The sequence below is a fragment of the Lagopus muta genome, chromosome 19, assembly GCF_023343835.1.
Source record: "Lagopus muta isolate bLagMut1 chromosome 19, bLagMut1 primary, whole genome shotgun sequence".
In the NCBI taxonomy this organism is placed as follows: Eukaryota; Metazoa; Chordata; class Aves; order Galliformes; family Phasianidae; genus Lagopus; species Lagopus muta.
In genome coordinates this window covers 1,166,308-1,187,194 of record NC_064451.1, presented here as the reverse complement: position 1 = coordinate 1,187,194, position 20,887 = coordinate 1,166,308, and the positions used below count along the sequence as shown (strand labels likewise).

The 20,887-nt window shown below is 61.7% G+C and overlaps 4 protein-coding genes across 7 annotated transcripts in view; 1 reads left to right on the top strand and 3 right to left on the bottom strand.

Annotated features, from left to right (window-relative positions):
* Positions 1 to 598: 598 nt before the first annotated feature.
* On the bottom strand, positions 599 to 2,591 carry TMEM141 (transmembrane protein 141). The gene is made up of 5 exons (XM_048965843.1): positions 2,484 to 2,591; positions 2,341 to 2,407; positions 2,154 to 2,237; positions 1,805 to 1,936; positions 599 to 1,198 (listed from the first exon to the last, which is right to left on the bottom strand). Exons 1-5 carry the CDS (start codon positions 2,535 to 2,537, stop codon positions 1,119 to 1,121), a joined length of 417 nt encoding a protein of 138 aa, XP_048821800.1. The 5' UTR covers positions 2,538 to 2,591; the 3' UTR covers positions 599 to 1,118.
* Positions 2,578 to 4,548, top strand: PAXX (PAXX non-homologous end joining factor). Of its 2 annotated transcripts, none has more exons than XM_048965841.1 (6): positions 2,578 to 2,686; positions 2,754 to 2,828; positions 2,931 to 3,118; positions 3,473 to 3,538; positions 3,929 to 4,022; positions 4,121 to 4,548. In XM_048965841.1, exons 1-6 carry the CDS (start codon positions 2,583 to 2,585, stop codon positions 4,158 to 4,160), a joined length of 567 nt encoding a protein of 188 aa, XP_048821798.1. In that variant the 5' UTR covers positions 2,578 to 2,582; the 3' UTR covers positions 4,161 to 4,548. The 2 variants fall into 2 exon arrangements, with proteins under 2 accessions (XP_048821798.1, XP_048821797.1); XM_048965840.1 differs by having other exon boundaries at positions 2,934 to 3,118; positions 4,121 to 4,534.
* A 165-nt stretch (positions 4,549 to 4,713) lies between these two features.
* CLIC3 (chloride intracellular channel 3) lies at positions 4,714 to 7,477 on the bottom strand. Its single transcript, XM_048965839.1, is given in 7 exon segments — positions 4,714 to 5,601; positions 5,968 to 6,143; positions 6,293 to 6,399; positions 6,520 to 6,645; positions 6,942 to 7,051; positions 7,200 to 7,263; positions 7,265 to 7,477. Coding segments are annotated over 7 exon segments (786 nt in total). The 5' UTR covers positions 7,306 to 7,477; the 3' UTR covers positions 4,714 to 5,439.
* Positions 7,478 to 7,702: 225 nt separating this feature from the next.
* The window catches only part of ABCA2 (ATP binding cassette subfamily A member 2), a 33,077-nt gene continuing 19,892 nt past the window's right edge, over positions 7,703 to 20,887 (bottom strand). For 2 of the 3 annotated variants that reach the window (XM_048965836.1, XM_048965838.1), the window contains 23 exons: positions 20,530 to 20,820; positions 19,149 to 19,367; positions 18,708 to 18,810; positions 18,021 to 18,346; positions 17,212 to 17,425; positions 16,982 to 17,087; positions 16,528 to 16,639; positions 16,030 to 16,090; positions 15,633 to 15,807; positions 15,438 to 15,553; positions 15,055 to 15,202; positions 14,604 to 14,727; positions 13,578 to 13,710; positions 13,267 to 13,384; positions 12,986 to 13,164; positions 12,645 to 12,786; positions 12,039 to 12,173; positions 11,653 to 11,756; positions 11,269 to 11,361; positions 10,922 to 11,024; positions 10,620 to 10,757; positions 10,216 to 10,422; positions 7,703 to 10,003 (listed from right to left, as the gene is read on the bottom strand). In XM_048965836.1, coding sequence (XP_048821793.1) covers positions 9,968 to 10,003; positions 10,216 to 10,422; positions 10,620 to 10,757; positions 10,922 to 11,024; positions 11,269 to 11,361; positions 11,653 to 11,756; positions 12,039 to 12,173; positions 12,645 to 12,786; positions 12,986 to 13,164; positions 13,267 to 13,384; positions 13,578 to 13,710; positions 14,604 to 14,727; positions 15,055 to 15,202; positions 15,438 to 15,553; positions 15,633 to 15,807; positions 16,030 to 16,090; positions 16,528 to 16,639; positions 16,982 to 17,087; positions 17,212 to 17,425; positions 18,021 to 18,346; positions 18,708 to 18,810; positions 19,149 to 19,367; positions 20,530 to 20,820 — 3,383 coding nt within the window. In that variant the 3' untranslated portion in view covers positions 7,703 to 9,967. The remainder of the gene's footprint in view (positions 10,004 to 10,215; positions 10,423 to 10,619; positions 10,758 to 10,921; positions 11,025 to 11,268; positions 11,362 to 11,652; positions 11,757 to 12,038; positions 12,174 to 12,644; positions 12,787 to 12,985; positions 13,165 to 13,266; positions 13,385 to 13,577; positions 13,711 to 14,603; positions 14,728 to 15,054; positions 15,203 to 15,437; positions 15,554 to 15,632; positions 15,808 to 16,029; positions 16,091 to 16,527; positions 16,640 to 16,981; positions 17,088 to 17,211; positions 17,426 to 18,020; positions 18,347 to 18,707; positions 18,811 to 19,148; positions 19,368 to 20,529; positions 20,821 to 20,887) is intronic. The other variant, XM_048965837.1, reaches the window with a different exon arrangement.

Sequence of the window (20,887 nt, the reverse complement as noted above, 5' to 3'; positions counted from 1 at the left end):
CACGTTCCTCAGGAGAGAAGCAGCTTCTGGCTGCCCTCCCTATTCTCACAGCACCATTTCTGCTCCGCCGGTTTCCTCACCGACTGACATCCTGCCCTGCTCTCATCGCGTTGCTGTAGCGCCCTGCTCTGCTGAATGAGCCCTTTTCTCACTTCAGCTGTTCTGACAGCTGCTTCCCATCTCCACGGAGGAGCAAACAGGGTTCCGACTCACGATGCTCCGACGTTTCCTCCCGCCTCCCCCTTTCCCAGCACACAGCTCCCTCCCGCGGCTCTGCTCAGTGACTGCGCCCGGATCGCAGGCGGAAGGCAGCGCTTCAGTTCCCCCTCTGAAGACGAACAGTTGCCGCCCCGCTGGAAGAAAGCGGCTTGCTGCAGCACCCGGGTTTCCCATCAGTTTTCCCATTTGAGAAATTCAGCTGCAACCGATTCAGATCCACACAGAGCTGCCGGCTTAACCTACGGGCTTCGTTCAAGGGTTGCAATTAGGGGAGAAAAAAAAGACATAAAATTCCAGATCTTCCCGGGTGCCTCTCTGGGCATTCAAGCATTCCCTTCCCCGTGGGTACAGCATCCAGAGGCAGAGCCCGAGGCCAGCAGGGTGTCTCAGCCCGGCTCTGGGCACGCACACCTTGATCCCCCCCTTTGGGACAGACAGCATTGCAGAAGATTCAGAACAGCAGCATTTGGGCGAGCAAACAAGTCATGCTGTTATGAGCACAGGGAGACTGTGATCAGCAATGCTCAGTGACCAGAGAGTGTGGCAGCAGCTCTGCCTCCTCACGTCCACGTCTAGAGATGTTTCGCAGCCCAGCACACTTGGGCTGTGACTCCTGCGGTCTCAGAGAGACCAGATTTTTCTGCTTCAACATACAGCAGAGGGGATGCGTCCAGGTGACGTTTGCCACCAGCTCCTTCCACCCCACTGCCAGACATGACTTCCTTCACAGCGTGTGCATTCAGCTCAGGACTTTTATTGGGTGCTCACACACAACTGCTGGGACTCCCCTGAGCTCCCCAGCAGCACTGCAGATGTCTCCCACACTGCAGGGGCACACCAAGCAGACAGAAGGGCTGAGGGCAGCAGCAGGATGTGGGCACAGCACACCGTGCTCCTGGCTACTCCACGATGTCCCCGTATTTGTTCCTCCTCACGGGTGGTGGCACTCTCTCTGCATCCTCCAGGCCGAACAGATTGTCTGCAACAGATAAGAGCAAGCTCCTTGGACCCCAGATGATCCCAGCATGTTTGGCAGGGGTAAGCAGAGAAGCACAGAGCCCCAGGGAAGTGCTTAATACCTCTTCAGCTTTACTGAGCTTCAGCAGCACGATGCCAACAGGGACAGCAAGAGGCAGCCACAGGAACCCCCAGCTCCAGCCCAGTGTTTTCCATTGAGCAGTGGCTCAAGCACAAGCACGGTTTGCTAGCTCATCCCCAGCCCTATTCCTACTCCAGCAAACAAAAAGCCCCAGCTCTTGTGAATGCAGAAAACAGGCAGGTCAGCGGGCAGCGGCTGTACCAGGTTGCTGCTGGGAAGGCAATGGGCACAGAGCACTGCAGGGCACTGGGCCAGGGCAGGAAGGGAGCACTGACAGCCCTGAACTGCTGCAACCCCGGGGAGCTGCTGCTGCTGCCCTGTGGAAGGGAGCTCCTCAACTGGAGGGTGTCACTGTGGGACAGGTAGGATTGTGACAAGGACGCAGCCAGCAGCCAGTTTAGTTATGAGGCAGGAACGGCAAAGAGCTGCAGCAGGGAAGAACCAAGCCAAGCCCAGGGAGAGCCGTGGGAGAGACACAAAATCCACCTGCAGGCTGAGGCGCTCCGTCAGCCGTGCGGTGCTCCTGCGGGGATGTGCCCGTCTCCAAGTAAATCCAGAAGTCCGAGCATTTCTGCGTCTCCACTCTGGTCACCATATAGCTGGCCAAGGACCCTGCCGCTGGACAGACCGGCACGCGGGTGTCCTCCCTCTAACGCGGGCTGTGCAACTGCCCGTGAGCAGCGCCCGATCCCCCCGGGCACTGGGGAGCAGGAGGGCGATCGGCCGACAACCGCAAACGCGGCTCCGCTCCCGCAGCTCGGGCTGCGCTCCCCGCGGGGCCCCGCGCCGTCACCGGGCAGGGAGCGGGGCCGGGGGGTCGGCGCGGGGCACTCACCCACAGACAGCAGCAGGTTCCACTGCAGCGCGTACGGCAGCCTCTTGTTCACCAGCTTCTGCACGGCAAAAGCAGCGCCGCCGCCTGCCCAAACAGCGAGCCGGGCGGTCCCGGCCACAGCGCCGTCAGGGCCGGGGAGCAATTAGCACCGGGCAGCCGCGCCCGCCGCGTCTCTCCGCGGCCGTACCTGCCAGGAAGGTGCCGATGCCCTTCATGAAGGCGTGGGCCTGGCACGCCGCGTACTGCTGCAGCGCCTGCGGGGACAGCGTCAGCGCGGGGACACCGGCCCCATCCGCCCCGCTCCCCCCGGCCTCGCCGCCCCGCACGCACCGGGTGTTTGGCGGCCACGCTGTCCTCCACCCGCCGCAGCCCGAGGTGCACCATCACGGGGCCGGCAGTTCCCGCAGCTCCGCCCCTTCCGGCACTGCCATGGCGGAGCCGTCGGGGCCGTTCGCAGTTCTGCGGGACGGTGCGGACCGCTACCTCTGCTACTGCCGCCCCGCGTCCGGCCCCGGCTCGGCCGCCACCGTCTAGTGAGTGCCGGGCGGGGCGGAGCGGGGCGGGAGGCGATGAGCCCCGGCCTGAACCTCTGCCCCGCAGTGTGACAGACGCGCTGGAGATGTGGGCCGCGCGGCTCGGCGGGGATTCGCCGGAGGACGGCTTCGCGGAACTCAGGTGGGCGCCCAGCGGGTGAGGGGGACCCGGGACTTCCGTCCGTCCGTCCGTCCGTCCATCCCCCGCCGGGCTGGGGACCCGGCTCACTGCGCTCCATCCCAGCAGGGCAGCGCTGGGCCGCGGGGCCGTATCTCTGGGGCTGCGGGACGGGGCGGCCACGCTGCGGCTGCGGGAGGGGCAGGAGGCGCTGCTGCTTCCCCGGCTGCCCGCTGCCGAGGCGCGGCCGCAGCTCCAGGCGCTGCTGTTCGCCATGGCCGCCCGCGTCCGGGACCTGGAGGAACGCTTGGAAGGTGCGGCCGCGGGACGGGGCGGGGGGAGAGGGGCGGGCGGCTCGCGGCCGTCGGAGGGGCCCCGCGAGAAGGGGGGGGGTCTTTACAGCATCCGTTTCTCCTGCTGCGGATGCCGTGTGCCCACGGGCGGCGCCGTGCGGAGATCCTCGGGCAGGAGATTCCTCGCGCAAAGCCACGCTCTGCGTGCAGCAGCACAGCCGTGTTCTCGGGACACCTCCGTGCACAGAAGTGCCTTCCTGGTGGGGAGGTCCCCGCGTGGAGGTGTACGGGAGGAGGGAGCCGTATGGCCGTGCAGGGCAGGGAAGTGCTAGGAAGACACAGGCATGAGCTGTGACCCCTGCTCCTGTCACACAGTGCTGGGCACGCTGAGCTACAGCCCTGAGAAGAACGCCCTCCAGAGCCAGCAGCCCATCCTGCCAGGTGAGCGGTTCTGGGGGCTGTGCTGCACATTTGTTCGCTTTCTCATCCTCTAGGAGGCTGAGGGGACTGGGAGCCCCCCAGGGTCCTGAGCCTCCTCTGCCGTGGCTGCTGCCCGCACTGCTGTCAGTGCCCTCCCTGGCCCAGGAGGGGCCCGGCTCAGCGCGGCAGCTCCCGAGGTGTGCGGTGCATCAGCGGGCAGGCAGTGTGCCCAGCTGCAGGGGAGGGCCGGCACTGATGCTCTCCCAGGCTGAAGGCCCCGGCAGCTCCCCTGGGCCTTCCTCACCCACTGTGGCTGCCATAGGTGCTCTCCGGGCTCAGAAGGGCCTGCAGGGCTGCCAGAGCCCCCCGCTGACCTCTTGCTTTCCCTGTCCCTCCTCCCGTCTGAGGCAGACCCGAGCCCCAGAAAGAACAGGGCTGCTGGCTCTGCTTTGCCAGCAAAGAGAAAGATCCCGGGAGAGTCCCTCATTAACCCTGGCTTCAAAAGGTACGTGCTGCTCCACAGCCCGGTGCTGGGCCTGAGATCTGCTGGGCTGTGCTCTGCAGGGTGCACACCTTGGTGTCACTCCCTGTATCCTTTTCTAGCAAGTCTGTTCCATCTGGAGTGGACTTTGAAGACTCATGACCTGCGCTGTTCCATCCTCCCAACAGCAGCCTTGTCATCCACGTGTGGCCACTGAGGTCTGCCTGCACCATGCTGCTCTGCAGGTGCGATGCATGCAGGGCTGGGTTGCCTGGGGCAGGCGGCACCGGCTGGTCCCGGTGGGCAGCGGCTCCTGGGCTGTGCTGGGGCACACTCTGGGGGCAGGCGAGGCAGCGGTGACAAAGTGGTGGCTTTTTGCCCTGCAGCTTTTCCCTGCTGACAGGTGCCACCCTTCTGCCCCACTTGCTATGAGTTGCTGGGGTTTTTAAAAGAGCATCAAAAGATATTTTTTAAAGGATGTCTGTGCTTAACTTATTGCCAGTAAAGCTCATTTCTGGTTTTGGCCAGCAGGTCTGGGTACCCGGCCAGCGTGACAGTGTGTGTGTCATTTCATTCTACACTTCTATTGCTCAGCAGCCAATTTCAGCTCAATCTGGAAGCTCAAAGGCTCCAAAGAGTGCACTTTCTCGCCAGTTTTGTGCCAGTGACGGGTGGGTGACTGGTGAGAGCCTCTCCACCCTCCCAAAGAGCCAAGCCATGCGAAGGGGGCAGCTACAGCGGCAGGTCACTGCAGACACACTCCTGTCTCACTTGCAAAGCCTTTATTGATTTCCAAGTGCTCTGATGCATGGCTTGGACTTTCCCCATTTCATCCCCATCCCTGTCCCAAATCTGCTCCAGAGAGCTTCCTAGCAGCAAGTCCTGGTGGGACATTGCCCTCTGCTCCCCTTGCCAGGGCAGCGGTGACAGGGCAGGGTGCTGCAGTGTCCCCTCCAGCTCCATTCCCAGGGCTTTGCCACACCTGTGCCTGTTCCCCTCACCCTGTGCTGCTGCTCACAGACACTGCAATGCCAGCTGTCCTGGCCACAGCCCTGCTTAGGGCAGCTCGCATGGTGGGAGGCTGCAGGGATTCCCACTGCAGTGCACTGCCCTCCAGGCAGGTTTTCTTCCCCAGCCCCCAGTGTTTCCTCTGCATCGTCCAGTTCTGTTTCAAGCGGTGCCCGTGGCTGTACCCATCCTTAAAGCTTGAGGGACCGCAGGGTGGGTCGAGGGTGTCCCGGCCAAGCAGAGAGGGTGACACGAGAAGCAAGAAAGCATTGGCAGGCTCAGTGTGAGGCACCTTGGGTGCCAGCTGGGGAAATTTGGGTGCCGATGCTCTGCCCTCCCAAGCGCGTGCGGGCAGGATGGCGGTGGGAGCAGCAGGACCAGGCAGGTGCTGAGCTGGTGCCTGGCCCTGTGCCCGCCTGGGCGTCTGCCCGGCTCACTGCGGGGACCGGACAACGGAGCGGTAGGCCTGCACGATCTCCTCACTGCTGGGACAGGTGTACTTGAACTCCTTGGTTTCAGCAGCGTTGTTAAGGTAGCGCCACACAGCCTGCAGGTCCTTGGGGATGCCGAAGCGGCGGTAATGCTGGCAGACGATCTGTGGGCAGAAACAGCCCATTGCTGTGTGCCTGCAGTGAGCCAGGGGGGCTGCAGCCGGGAGCTGGTGATGCTCACTGGTGGGAGCCAGGGGCAACAGGACATCGCTGGCACAGCGCAGGATGGAGGAGGGGCATTCGGTGCAGGATGCAGAAGGAGTGGGGTCTGGGAAAGCACTGTGCTGGGCAGGAGCTGTGGGGTGCCAGGCATCTGGGGGGCACAGCGAGCCAGGGGATGGCATGTGGGAAAGGGAAGTTGCTGCAGGCAGGTGGCAGGTGAATACCCAAGAGAAGGTGAGAGCATGGGGCAGGCAGCACCAGGGAGACAAGGCAAGGAAAGAAGGTGTGCAGTGGGGACAGCCACGCACCTGCACGATGTTGAGCTTGGGCAGCAGGTTGCAGTCAGCCAACGTGAGCTGGTCGCCGTCGAGGAAGCGGCGCTGGGAGGTGCGGAGGTGGGGCTCTCGGGCCAGCTCATGCTCCAGGGGTGTGCTCAGGTACTCATCCAGCTTCAGCAGAGCCTTCAGCAGGTTCCGCTGCAGTGCTGTGGGGCGGCAGCAGTGCGCAGTCAGAGCAGCAGGCAGCCTCCAGCCCCTGCTCTGCCGGCACTGCGCCTGCACCGTTCTCGCCTGGCCCAGGCTGCCGCTGCCCCACACGGCACGGAAGGGCACGACCTGCCGCCCAGCTCCTCACCCTCATCCTGAGCAGGCACTGGGTTCTTGATGAAGGTGGAGAACTTGTGGAAGATGTCGTTTCCAGCCAGCCTTGACTCCTTGTATCGCGGGACCAGGCTGGGGAACCTGCGGGGACATGGGCATAGCTGGGGAAGGAGGCAGCACGGCTGGAAGCTGCCACCCCCGCCCCTTCCTCAGCGTCTCCACCCCTCTTTAGCCCTTCTCAGGGCAGTGCCAGCCACTGACGCGGGGGGTGCCAGCCTGGCCTCCAGGAAGTCCTCGATGGTGACTGTATCGGTCTTGGAGTCTCCGTTGTAGAGCAGAACGGGCAGCTGAGCGCCGGGCGCAAAGTCCTTCAGCACATCCAGTGCCCTGCAGGAGAGAGGAAGCTGCTGACGCCCGCTGCGGCGCACCGGGACCTGTTCCGGGCAGAAGGATGAGGCGTTCCACGGCGGCTGCTCCTGCCCCGTGTGTGCCGTGGCAGCTCCGCCCGAGAAGCGTCCGCTGCCCTCCCTTAGGGAACGGTGGACAGCCAGGGGGTACAACAAGCGTCCTCAGCCCCTTCCCCACGTAGTGAGACCTCCCCGCACCCTCCGGGCCGGTGCACGGAGCAGGGCTGTCCCACCCCACGCCCCCAGGCAGGCAGCGCGTCGCGGAGCACCGCTCACCTCTTCGTGTCCACGGTGGTGAGGGTGAAGGGCGCTCCTTTGAGCAGCAGCACCATGAAGAGCCGCTGGCAGAAGGGGCAGTGCCCCACGCTCTCCCCGTCCTCGCTCGCCTGCGGGCAAAGGCAGAGCTCAGCCGCCGCGCTCCGATGCAGCCCCCGGGGCGGCCGTGGCAGCGCTCGGACGCTGACGGCAACGCTGGCGACCTCGGCACTCGCAGGCAGCGGCAGCCGCGACCCGCGGCCCCGTGCGGGTCCTCACCTTGACGAAGAGCTGGATCTCGGGCTTCTCGTCCATGCTGGGCGGCGGCTGAGCGCTGACTGTGCCGCAAGCCCGTGCCGGAGCTGCGGCCCCTCCCAACCCACATTCCTCCCCGGGGTGCTCCCGCTCCCACCCACGCGTGGCCCCACGGCACGGAGGGGCCGCCCCGTCGCGGGGCCCCACGACCGCAGCGGAGCGGCAAAGGGCGGCTCTGCCCAGGGGCTGCTGTGCCCGCGGCGCTCCGTGCCCCCCCGCCAGCCGCGCACGGGCTCCGGGCGATGCCCCAGCGCCGTGCCCCTGCGGCCCCCGCCCTTCCCAGGGCACTGAGCCGCTCCTCACCTCCTGCCCGGCCCCGTCCTGCAGCGTTGGCATTTCCACCCCCTGCCTGCCGCTCGTTACCCAGCCTTGCTGGCTTCAGTTATTTTTTATTTAAAACAATCATTATTTTCACATTTCATTTTTTTTTCCTTTTTTTTTTTTGCTAGCAATGTACAGGCTCCTTCGGAGCACCCCCACCCACCGGGGTGCCCCGCGCTCGGGGCCGCGCATGGCACAGGAGCTGCTCCTGCGGCGGTGCGGGGGGAGGCGAGCTGGGAAGCGGGGCCGAACTCAAGAAAGCAAACAGTGTTAAGGCAGCGGGCACCCCGCCCTGGGCAACGCGCTGCTCCAGCCCCGCTGCCGTGGGGCACCTTTCTGCACGGTCCTCCCGCACCAGGAGCAGGGAGGGCACGCGGCCCCCAGGCTCTGCTGGGCACCCTGCGAGGGGCACAACGGCCTTTGCCGAGCACCCAAGGACAGCGGGACGGCACCGGGTGGGAGTGCTGGGCTGGGGGTGGCGGTGTCTCCTTGCACGAGTAGCCCCAGAGGCGCAACAGCAGGGCAGCTGTGGGAAGAGTACAGTCCTGTAGCAGGGCAGGGCGCCGTGCACGGAGGGGGCTGAGCTGTCCCCCCTCCCAGGTCACACCTGCAGGTGACACGGTCTCTCCTTTCCCTGTCGGCAAAGGGCGAACCCACAGTTCGCTGCTCCCCCAGCGCCCGTCTTTGCCCCCTGCACCACCCAGGGACCGGCCAGTTTCCAGTATGCCGTAAAAAATATATGGTCTGAAAAATCTGAAAATAGAGCTTATCTCCCCACCCCAGTTTTTCCCCTATTGAAAATACTGTATATTGTATCACAATTTCTAGTAGTGGCACACTGGACCGGCGGGCTGTGGGCGCAGCAGCAGGCAAAGTAGCACCGCTCCCACCTCGGCTCCGTCCTTGAGCAGAGGCAGCAGCAGCCCCGTCCCGTACCCCCACAGCACTGCCCACATCGCAGCGAGCCCGGGCTGCCGGAGCCGCCTCACAGCAGCTGGGCAGGAGGGGGCACAGGCAGCACAGCGCGGGCAGCAGGGCACGGCCACCTCGGGAGGGTGGGAGCCCTGGGATGCAGAGCGACGGCCAGGTTAGCAGCAGGCTCAGCAGTCACCCTGCTTTGGGCACGGCTGTGGGCCGCTGAAAAGCTGCAGTCTGGGGGTGCTGGGCACAGCCCCCCGTGGGTGAGGAGGTGGCAGGACCCTCTGCAGAAAGGAGGGGAGCTGCCGCCCTGAGGGTGGCGCTGCACATGGATGGGCACAGCGCCGCTGCCAGCTGCCGTCCTTCCCTGCCCAACAGCTCGAGTACCACTGCTCTGCACTGACCGGTGTCCAGGTGGGCTCGCCCTGCCCTCACCCCCTCGAGGTTGCTTCCAGGCTCAGAAACAATCCTGGGTGCAGCAGCTCCTTTTCAGTACCCCCAGTGAACCAACACTCCTGCACTGGGCCATGGACACAGAGAACAGGATGGGTGACAGCAGAATGGGGGCACAGCTGCAGCGCTGCACTTTGCCTGCTGTGGGGCATGGAAAGCAGGGGCTAGCAGCAGGCAGGGGGCTGGAGGACGCAGTTGGGGGCAGAGGGGAGAAACAGCTGGTGCCAGCATGTGAAATACCCTGTGAAATACCCCTCTGCCCCACCACGTGCCTCTTGGCGTGGGTGGTGGTGCCCTGCCCCAGGGATGGCACCGAGTGCACAGAGCAAGCCGGGGAAGGCAAGGCAGAGTAGGCCCAGCACCAGCCCCAGGCAGGAGCAGCCTGGGACACAGCAGTGAGCTGGGGGTTCACGGGGGTGCGGGCACAGCAAGGTCCTGGCAGCAGCACCGGCAGCAGTGATCAAACGAGGGTGAAGCACCAGAGCTCCGGCCCCTGCCGTGCTGAGCCACTGAGCCCCTGCGATGCCATGGCCAGCACCAAGCCCAGCAAGCGATGGCAACAAGGAGAAAGCAGCAGTCCTTCCTCTGATCACACCAGGGCCAGGCCTGGGCTGGGACGGAACAGGGGCATTCCCATAATCAGGGGTCCCTGGGGCGGGTGCAACGTGGCTGTCCGAAGGCACCGCTCTCAATGGCCTCCTCCCCGCCCTGGGACGTGAGGGACTGGTGGCACCGGCATCACATCCTTCTCTTCACAGTCTGTTCGTGGCAAGCACCAGCCTGGTGACCTGGCAGCCACAGATGTGGCATGGGGACACAGCCCTGGAACTGAACGGGACAAGGAGGGCTGGGGTGGCGGCTTGCAGGGTCCGTCAGGGCTGGTGCTGCACCCGCCACGTCCTCTCCAGCAGCAGGGCGGGAGGAGGCGGCCATCCACATCCCCATGCCAGCTGCATCCACACCACAGGGGCGAAGGGAGGGGAAAGGCAAAAAGTGTTCAATGGCATCACAGCCCAGGGATGTGGCTCCTCCTCAGCTCCTCAGCACAGTGTGTCCGTGTTGAACGACAGCTGAGCCTGGGGACGCACAGATGTCAGTGCTCAGGGGGAGGCACTCTGCCCAGGAGCTGGGGGAGCCCCCAGACCCCTCCTCCCCTGGTAAGCACCCTCAGGTCTCGCCCCTGTCTGGCCTTGATTTCCCAGGATGAGGGCCCAGGTATGATGCTGGAGCCCCATGACAAGGACAGAATGGACAGCGGGGACACTGAGATGCTGGGGCTGCCTCTCACCCTCTCCTCCTCAAAGCTGATGAGGCCTTCATCATCTGTCTCCAGGTCCTCCTGCTCCTCCACTACCAGGGCCCGCAGCTCTGTGGGCGCAGCCCGCGGGCGCAGCAGGCTCAGCACTCGCTCCCAGGGGGACTGCAGGGCACAGCTGGGGCTCGTCTCTTGCTGCTCCAGGTTGTCGCTTTGCTTCTTGGCAAAATTCACAAACACCTGGAAGGAACAAGGGTGAGAGCCCTGCCCTGGGGCTGCCCCTCACCTGGCACCTCTACTGCTGTGACAGCCTCCATGTGCCCCCACGTTCCCAGCCAAGCACTCGCTCCTGCCCTGAAGGCTTCTGGCAGGCACATGGACACTGCCACCCTCCCTCAGCATGAGCACCCAGCTGCTCGTGCCATTCCCAGCCTCACGTTGTCCAGGGTGGTCTGGCTGACGGAGTAGTCCTCAATGCCCAGCACATCCACCACCTGCTCCATCTTGCTGAAGACCTGTGCCAGCGAGATCTGGTCCGATTTGAGCTGGTACTGGGCCTTAGTGTGGTGCCTCTCCTGCAAAGTCACCAAGGTCACATTGGAGCACTCACTCCCCACAACTGTGTCGCATCACCCACATCCCCCTAGCTGAAGGGAAGATGAAGTCCCTTGGGGGATGAAGGCTGCTTCCATGACGGCATGGGCTGGCAGAGGCAGCACTGCCACTGCTGGGACGTTACCTTGAGGATGGCCTCAGGGAAGTTGCGGTTGAAGAACCTCACCACCTCCTTGACGTTGAGGCTGGACTTTGTGCGCACTGTGATCATGTAGCCATCACCAAACCTGCAAAGGGATGGGGTTTTCATGAGGCCCTACCATCTCACCCGCATCTCTGTGGGGAAAGACCAACCCCACGGCCACCTGCCTGCTGGGGATGCAGTGACTGCTTCCACCAGGACTGCCCCGCTCCCCCTGCCCACCCTCTAAAGCATCTGCACAAAAAGCTGTAAGCTCGGGGTGGATGCCATGCCATCACCTTGCCATTTGGCACCTCCCAGCAGGTTGTTGGACCCCCCCAGGCTCTTACCTGTTCTTCAGGTGCTGGATGCTGCCAAGACATTTCAGCCGCCCATTCACCATGATGGCCAGACGGGTACAGAGCGCCTCGCATTCCTCCATGCTGGGGAGAGAGGGCAGGCCTGAGCCTGGAGACTTGTGGCATAGGCAGCCAGCAAGCAGCTGCAGGCTGTGGCACACAGGGAGCCGAGATTCCCAGGCCTTCACCTGATGCACCAGGCCCACCACCACCAGTGCTGGGAGGCAGCAGCAGGGTGACCCAGGCTCTCTCCACTCCTGTGCCCTTTGCCATATGCCGTCCCCCAGAGGCCAAACAGCCTCTCTCCCCCCCACCATTCGCCATAGTGCATGAGATGCCAGGAGGCACTGCAGGTGTAGCCTAAAGCCCTCGGACCTGTGGGATGTGAGCACGACGGAGCGGCCTGTCTTGATGACATCCAGGATGAGGTTCCAGAGGAAGCGCCGTGCCTTGGGGTCCATCCCTGTAGTAGGCTCATCCTGCGGGACACATGGCACCCTCAGACAAGCCAGCTCTCAGGGGAAACTCTGCAATTCCCTTCCCACTGCACGGGCACAGCTCTGCCTCCCTGCTCCCCAGCTTGGAATGCTCGTGGCAAAGCCCATGGGGCAGGAAGCCCCTTCCCAGGGCACTGTTTCACCCGGGATAGCTGCACGCTAGCCTGGTCCACACCCAGGGGTATGGAACTGAGTGGGAGAGTGGGGCTTTTGGGAGTGGGATGAGGACCCCATGTCACAGGGTGCCAGGGGGCCACGGCGCACCAGAAAGATGAAGGCTGGGTATCCAATCAAAGCAATGGCTGTGGACAGCTTCCTCTTGTTGCCTCCGCTGTAGGTGCTGGCAGGCTTGTCAGCGTACTTGGTCAATTCAAGCTTCTTCAATGCCCACTTCACCACCTGCAAGGTGCAGAGGGCTGTGATCACTCTCCTGGGGCCCCAAACACCCCTGGGCAAAGGATGTGAAGAGCTGGCAGAGGGCAATGGGCAAATAACCCCATGACAGCTCCTCACACAGCTCTGAGCACCAGTGGGGCCTCCCTGCACCTATGCCCAGCTCTGGTGTATGGACATGCAGCAGGAGCACTGCTGGGGCAGCACTACCGTGGGGCAGCAGCACGCAGAGTCATGAGGGGGGCTGCACCCACTGTGGTGCCCACCAGTGATAGATGGACACTGCCACCCTCCCTCAGCATGAGCACCCAGCTGCTCGTGCCATTCCCAGCCTCACGTTGTCCAGGGTGGTCTGGCTGATGGAGTAGTCCTCAATGCCCAGCACATCCACCACCTGCTCCATCTTGCTGTTCCCACAGCAGACTGTGACACAGCACCAGCGTTCTGGCACTGCCAAGCACCCAACCAAAACCCTACCCTCTCCTCATCCTTCCAGGGGATGCCGCGCAGGCGCGTGTAGAGCTCCAGGTGCTCCTGGGCTGTCAGCTCATCAAAGAGCGCGTCAAACTGGGGGCAGTAGCCCAAGCTCTGCTGGACCTGCAGGAGCTCCTTCAGGATGCTGTGAGAAGGGACAGAGAGGCCGAAGGGAGAAGGAATGCCGGGATCACAGACAGTGCACAGACAAGCGCCCAGCAGGATGCGGGGCTGCACCGCCGAGCCCCAGGGGCAGGCAGCAGCTTCTGCATGGGAAGCTCCAAAGCAGCCCTCATCCTGTCCACAAACAAGAAGGCAGCCGCCGCCAGCCCGTGCCCCCATACCTGTGCCCGTTGACGAAGGCCTCTCCTCCCGTTGTGCTCTCATCCCCTGTCAGCATCTTGAAAGTGGTCGTCTTCCCCGCGCCATTGACGCCCAGCAGCCCGAAGCACTCCCCCGGCCGCACACCCACACACAGCCGGTCCACAGCCAGGATGCGCCCGATCTTGCGGGACTTGTAGACCTGGCAGGGCAGGGCAGGGTGCTCAGCTCGGCACCCCAGCCCAGCCTGCATCCCTTGAACACCCCACAGCAGCCCTGTGCCAAAACCCCAGGGCGCCTGTACCTTGGTGAGGTTCTCAATCTTCAGCATGTCGTTGTCAGCGTCGCCCCGCAGGACGCGGTGCCGCTCGTTGGCCACATCGATGTCATCTTCAATGGGTTTGGTGGAGACTGGGAGCCGCCTGCGGAAGGGAGCGAGGGGCGGGGTGGAGGGTCAAGCTGCCTTCCCGTACCCCTCCAGGGGGCAGAGGCTGGGGATGGGTGGCAGAGCCTGTGCCGAGCTCAGGCTCCAGAGCAAAGCTCTGACCCATTGCAAAGGGCTGGGGAGGCTGCAGGCAGCAGAAGCACGGCCCTGCACAGCCCTGCCACACTCACTGGGGCTTCCGGAAGAAGTTGTATTGGCACATGATGGTGATGAAGAAGCCGACGAAGCCTTCGATTGTCATGGCAACGAGCCCTCGTGTCACGATGTCCCATTCGAAGGGTGATTTCATTTTATCAAATTGCCCTGAGTGGGATGAAGAGCACAGAGCAGCTGGGGGCACTTTCCTGGGAGGACAGCCGGCCCATGTGTGACAGCTCCAGGGGACAAGGCCACCACCACAACAGAGCGGAGGTAATGTGGGTGATGCCCCTGCCCTGAGGGTCAGCAGCAAACAATCAGGTAGCAGCAGCTGCTATCTCACTGCCATGCTCACTGTAAGTCTTCAGCTAGGCTGGATGTGATACTGCCCTGTTCCCGCATCCCCTCCCTGGCCACATTCCTGCATCTTCCCAGACTGGCTGGCATTGCTGGCACCACTGCTGGTTACAACAAGGCTTTCCATTCACAACACATCTGTCGTTGAAATCACCTTGCAACTTTTCAACCTCAGTGGGGTGGATCAATCCAACTGAGAATGGGTACTGAATGGATATGTCAGATTCTGCTCCTAAATACTTCCCGTGATGCCAGCAGCACCAAAACTTTCTGACGCCAAGTCGAAGCTGCAATTAGTGAAAGGGTCATTTTGGTAGGGCAATGCAGCCATGCAAATAAGATATTACATCTGGAACAAAGCAGTCCCTGCAGTCTCATCTCTCAGATCACTGCACAGTGCCCACGCCACAGGCAGTGTGACGGCAGCAGAAATGTGCAATTCTGCCAGGGTTCACAACCTCTGCTGTCTGCAGGGCTGATGTATGGACTGTGCTCAGCATCACTGGCACCACAACATGACTCTCAATGGGCCCTCGACTGTGTCTGCTCCCAAGGCTCTCTCATTCACATCCCCCAGCTCTTTGCTCTAGGTTGCTCTAGACCCCTGGAGAGTCCCACAGGGTGGTAGGAAGGGATGTGCAGCACATTGGTCTCTGCTGGCGCACCGTGGAGCAAGGAAGGGTGGGAGGAAGAGGCCATACCGATCTTGGCATAGTATTCATTGATGTATTCATTGTAGGCCATCTCCATCAAGCCATGGCCCAGGTTGTAGTTAGGGAATACAAGGAAGCAGCTCTTCAGGTAACTGTTCACCAACTTCAAATCCTGTGGAGATGGGCAGAGAGAATACAGCCATCAGAAACATCCGTGGGGACTGCAAGCACCTGGTAGGATCAGGATGGCCAACAAGATGCAGTCTGGGCTCACAGCTGACCCTGCTGTGAAGAGGCGTTTTCAGTAGAGACCTCCTGAGGTCCCATCCTGCCTGGCACCACCCTGGCAGCACCACCACCAGTTGCTGTGTGGGAGCCACAGGCTTTGGCACAGCATCCTGGTTCCTTGTACCATGCCAGGGACATTGCCCCTCTCACCAAGTTGAGCGAGCATCTCCTCCCTTCCTGATGGCCCCAGTCAGAGCTGTGAAGCTCATACCTTGTCGTGCTCAAAGAGCTGCAGCAGGAACGTGGCAACGGTGGCTGTGATGCCAATGAAGAGGTTGATGACGATGAGGAAGACATAGGCAGAGCTGGGCACCTCAAACCAGAAGGAGGCAGGGTACATGATGGGGGTGATGGACCAGCTGGGGAGGCAAGTAGCAGGACTGCACGTGAGTGGGGCAGGAAAGGGACCATGGCAACAACCAGTGAGCTGTGGGATCTCCCAGCGCCATCCTCCCTGGGATCTCCCACTCCATGAAACTGCAGAACAGCCACACAGGCCGCCCCAGAGCTGGATCCTGGTGCACACAGTGCAGATGGATGCACCGATGCACCATAGTTCACCCCCTGCCCTGCTCACTCATCTCAGCAACGTACCCGTACAGCAGGAAGAGTGAGAGGACGGCAGGGAAGTTGGTGGGAGAGGTGTATGCCGGGAGGTCAAACACAAACAGGATAATGATACAGCACGTGGCTGGCACCAGGTAGTTCAGCTGCAGAGACAGAACCTTCAGTGACTGCCTGCCCATTCAGCCCAGGGGAATCAACAACGAGGCCATGTGCCCCTCTCACCATATCCCACACATAGTTGGCCAGCCAGTAGATGACAGGGTCGCAGCCGCTCACAAACTGCAGGTGTTTGGCCTTGGTGGCCTTCTCAGCCACCAGGAACACCACAAAGCTGGCCGGCACAAAGGACATGGCCACGATGATGAAGATGGCAATCACCACATCCGTGCCTTGCAGGCTGCATCAGGAGCAAGGAAAGAGCAGAGAGACCATCATCCTCAGCTGCCCACCCTAGATAGCCTCTGTACACAAACAGGGACTCCCGTGTCACAGCCTCCCGCCCCCTCCCCATGGTGCATGCACAGCAGAACCCTCAACTTTCCCCTGCAAACCACAGCGGGGAGCTCCTTCCCATTCTACATTATGGCCACCCTCCCATGAACCAGCTCCCCACACATACAGGTAATCCAGGGACAGGCTGGCGCTGGTCTTGTTCATGGGATGGTTGGTGACTGTGATGCCTGCAGGAAAAAGAAATGTCAGGGTGTGAAGGCTGGCTTGGGAGAGAAAATGTTGCCACAGCTCCAGCCTGTGTGGTCCTGGCTCTCAGCAGGATGAGTTTCCTTCCTTGCAGCCCAGAAGCAATGAAGCACTTTGGGGCTGAACCCTATCTCACCCTCATGTGGCCTCCTGCCTCCTCATCTCGGATACCAACACCGAGCTCCCAACCCTCATGTGGCAGACAGCATCCTTCAGACAAGTCTGCAAGCCCAGGAGGCACTGCCCCCGCCAGAACCTGCCAAGTCCAGACCTCAAGCCACACATAACCAAGCAGAGTGAGCCCCCTGACCAGCTGGGCAAAAGGAGGAGCACTGCATTTTAGATCAGGACCTTTTTGGGCCATGCCCTCAAGCTGTTCCTGATGTACTTTTGTCTTAAAAACCCTTCAGGCTCTCACCATAGGCAGCAGGGTTGCCTTTGCTCTTGGGCAGGTTGGCTCGCAGGATGGCGTTGTTGAGAGCGTTGAGGTAGGTGGGCATGCTGTGGTAGCCCTTGTTGTTGTAGAAGACCTGGAAGAGCAGAGAAGAGCGGTGGGAGGCAGCAGGAGCTGGGCAAGGCCAGATATGCAGGATGGGATGGGGTGGGATGGCCACAGGGTACTCCTGTGTTCATGGCTGTGAGGAAGGCAGGCCACTGCTGACCCAGTGGGTTTGATCCAACGTGGTGGGAGCGCTGCGCAGTGCTCTATGGACAGAGATCCCTGACAGAGCCCTTGGTGGAAAGCATGGCTGTAGAGCAGCTGATGAGCGGGCCCTGCTGTGCAGGCGGTGCTGCCCTCCTCCTTCCCATCACGCTGGGGCCGCCGCCACCCACCCACCTACTAGCTGCCTCAGGTCTCAGCATGCTCCTACCTGGGCTGTTCTTCGGACTGCGATCTTGCGCACCATGGCAGGAGCTCTGGCCCCAAAGGAAGCTGGGATGGATTTCTGGACATTGCCGAAGGTGAGTGCTCCATACCTACAGGACAAAGCACGCCCAAAGAGTGACTGCTGTCCCCTGTGCTCAGGAGCGGGGCCGCACTTGACTGCAGCCCTGGCTCCTGTCCCACGGTGCTGGGTGGGACCCCCAGCCTCTCTCTTGCCTGTGCAGCCGGAAGCGGTCCGAGGTGTAGAGCAGGTACTCAGAAACGTTGCGCCCTGTGATGTCTGCCAGGATGTCCCCTGTCACCACCTTCATCTGCGGCGGGTGGCCCCCCACGCCACTGGGGCAGGAGAAGCCAGTCCCCTGCATGGAGCACGTGCACCTGATGGGCTCATGGATGATGCGGGGCAGGGAAGGGGCAGAGGTGATGGTCTCTGTGGAGTAGAGGAGGCAGCTTGCAGCCACGCTCCTGGCAGCTGCAGCTGTGGGGTGGCACAGGGCAGCCAGGATGAGAGGGGCACACGGAGTGACACCCTGCAGGCTCAGCCAAGGGGTCCAGCCGGGCAGGAAGGGATATTCCTGCTCTCCTCACACTGGCTCCCACTGGCCTAGGCTTTAAGTGGTTTCTTGTTCCCCAGAGATGTCAGGGGATGGACATGGAAAAAAAATCTGGAGCAGACAGGTTACAGAAATGGCTCAGAGACAGAGTGTGAAGTGTGTCTGGAACAAGCAGTGCAACCATTTCACTGGTTGGGGACAAAGCACCCAGCCCAGCAATCCCAGCCACAAGACTCTCAGTGGTGTCACCAGCCCTGTGAGCTCCACTAGTACTGCTGAAGCTGACAGGGAGCAGTGCTGTGGGGCCAGCACCAGCCCTGAACCAGAAGTGCAGACAAGCAATGCTCCACCATGGCCAGGGCAAGCTGCACTTGACCAGCACTTGGAGCTGCTCCTGCAGGAAGACACATTGCCCCACCTGGAGATGAATTTCCAGCCCAGACAGACCCACACACCAGATGCAGGTGATACCTTTGATGGTAGAGAAGGTTGTGGAGTTCCAGGCACGCAGCAGGTCCTCATCCATTGAGACAGGGTAGTCGGAAGGTGCTGGGGATGGAGGTGGTGGCACGAAGTTGGAGAGCGGCAGGCCCTGGGTGAAGGAGTCAATGCACATGGCATCAAAGTACTTGGCTGCCAGCATTTTGGACTCGTTGCTGTTGAGGTTCAGGGTCTGCATGGGCTGGTCCAGTGTGTTGTTGAAGGCTGTCTTGAGCACACAGGTGGCCCCCACACCAGAGGGCAGGTGGAAGGTGTTCACCAGCTGCTGTGGGCTAGCATCAGGAGACAGCCTGAGGCTGCAGGGAAAGGAGCACATTAGGAGGAACGAGAAACAGAAAATAGGGGAATTCCCACCTTGGCCATCTTTTTATGGGCAAGTCCCTGCAGTGGCTGAAGGGGCGCGGGCACCATGCCTGTACAGCCCTGGGTACCCACTCAGACCAGGCCTGGCAAGAGCCAAGCTGCTGCTCACCATCACATCAGGGCTGGCACCTCTCCCTAGAGGAGGATGGAGGACACTGTGCATGGGGACACTGTGTTGGCCAGGCTCTGCTCTGAGCCCAAACCTGCTCCAGCACCAGACCTGCTGTGAGCTGCCCTCCCCTCTCCCCATGGAGGTTCTGGGAACAGGATCGGGGTAGAGGATGCTGCTCTCACCGGTACTCACGCCGCTCCTCGTTGGCGTAAGGAATGAAATTGCCCTTGGGCTGGGTGTAGTTGTGGTACTGTGATGGGGAGAGGATGAGGGGTGGCAGGTCACCTGTGGAGACAAGGGCAGGAATCTGCTTGCACCCGGCCATGTGGCCCCACACTCACAGGCCTGCTGGCCAAACACCCTCAGGCCTTGTCCTTGCCCCTTCTCTTCCCCCTCAGCATCACTGCTGGCCACACTGGGCAGGCAGGAGAGGGAAGGTCAGTGAGACCCAGCTGCTGTGGGGGCAGCAGAGTGGGATGCATACCCTCCCTCCAAGCTGCTGCCAATGCAGAGGAGGGTGAACACCCAGCCTGGGGTGAGGCATGAGCCTGGGCCCTGGAAAGGGAACGGGACGAACTCCACCGTGTCCTCCCAAACCCACTGGGATGAGGGCTTGCAGGTACCTATTTCAGGCACAGAGAGTGCCACAGTCATGGCCACGCAGACAAAGAAGGCAGGCAGGAGGATCTGAGAGAAGAGGGCCTTGGTGTTGCGCTTGGCACAGTGGAAGCGCTTGACAATCAGTCCGTGGAACTGGCGCAGCTTCAGCCATGAGCCCTCCAGCTTGAAGCTCCCCTGCCCAGCCAGATCGTGGTCCTCCGCCTCCACATCAGCCTCTTGGTCTGCAATGAAGGGACAGCAAAGAGGAGGGTGTGAGCCCAGGGGTCCATCACTTGCCCTGGCTGGCAGTTGCCCTTGGCACTGAACTGGATGCAGCCAACCTGATGGGGCACTGAGCCACGGCACGACCATGGCATGAAGCAAGGTGGCTGGCTGGCGGGTTTTTCTTGGCCCAAAATGGGAAACGGTGACAATAGTTTTCAAGAAACAAAAGTGGTGTTTTTTGGCAGTACCCCTCCGTCTTCCCACTGGCTGCAGCCAGCCCAGAGTGGTTTAGCACCAATCAGGAAGAGTGGCAACAGGTCACACGTAGGGACCCAGCGAGCACAGAGCTGGGACCCGAAGAGCCCAGATGCAGTGCCACACTGCTGCTGCTCTACCTCCCGTGACCCAAATTCAGCAACGCTCAGAGCAATCTGCAGCCCTGGCAGGGGAGGGAGAGTGTCACAGCAATAAATTAATCATGACAAGAACTGGTGGGATAACCCAGAAAAGGATGCGTAAATAAAACAGTTGCCTTCAGGCTTCTGTCTGCACACTCTGTGCTTGTGCATTTTGAGCATCTGGGCAGGGATGGCCTTGACCCTGTGCCTGGGGCTGAAGGGCAAAGTTGCTTTCTGGAACACCACACTGGAGGGCCAAGAGGAGAAACTCAGCAGCTCAGCCACGGGGGCAGCACACACTGTGTGGGACAGCGCCGCTCCCCCAGCGGCCAAGAGTGCAAGCAGCATGTTAGTGAGTGAGTGTGCAGGCCAGCAGGACAGGATTGGAGAGAGACAAAGGGAAGGGCTAAGGCCAGCACGCCTCCACCTGCCCACGAGCCTGCCAGCTCCATGCCTCAGCACGGGGCCCATCAGCTCAGGGCCACAAACTGGCTAGAAGCATCAGTCACCAGCCATCCCCCCATCCCTCCCCCCAGGGCTGCAGGCTCTGCACCTCCCCTTCTCTTTCTCTGCTCAGGCTCCCTGGATACATCATCTGTTGGAACACAGGCTCAGTACCATGGGGCTGAGCTGAGCCAGCACGGTCTCAATCTCCAGTGCACCAGGCACCACGTCCCTCGGAGAGCCAGCTCCGCTCTTGCCTCGGAGCAGCCATCCTCCCCATCCCAGAGCACCTCCATCACGGTGCACAAGCAGCACACTGCTGCACAGTACTACGAACCTTGCAGACTGATGTTATCAGGGTCCTGACGATTGTCAAACAACGGAGAGTAATCCCCAAAGAATTCGGAATAAGCCCCACCTTCATCACCCCGCACGGAGCCCACTGAGGAGGCCGAGCGCAGGGATGCCTGTGACTGCGCTAGCTTGGAGCAGGTCACCAGGTTGCTGAGCTCCACCTCGGGCTTCTCAGGCACATCCACCTCCTCCAGAGGCTCCCTGTTGGCCTCCGGCTTCAGGTCCAGCTCAGGGACGGGCGGCTGCAGGGCATCCTTCTTGGACTCCTTCATGTCTGGAAGAAGGGGAGCCGCTGCTGGCTGTGGCAGCCTTTGCTGTGCTACACCCAGCAGATCTGCTTC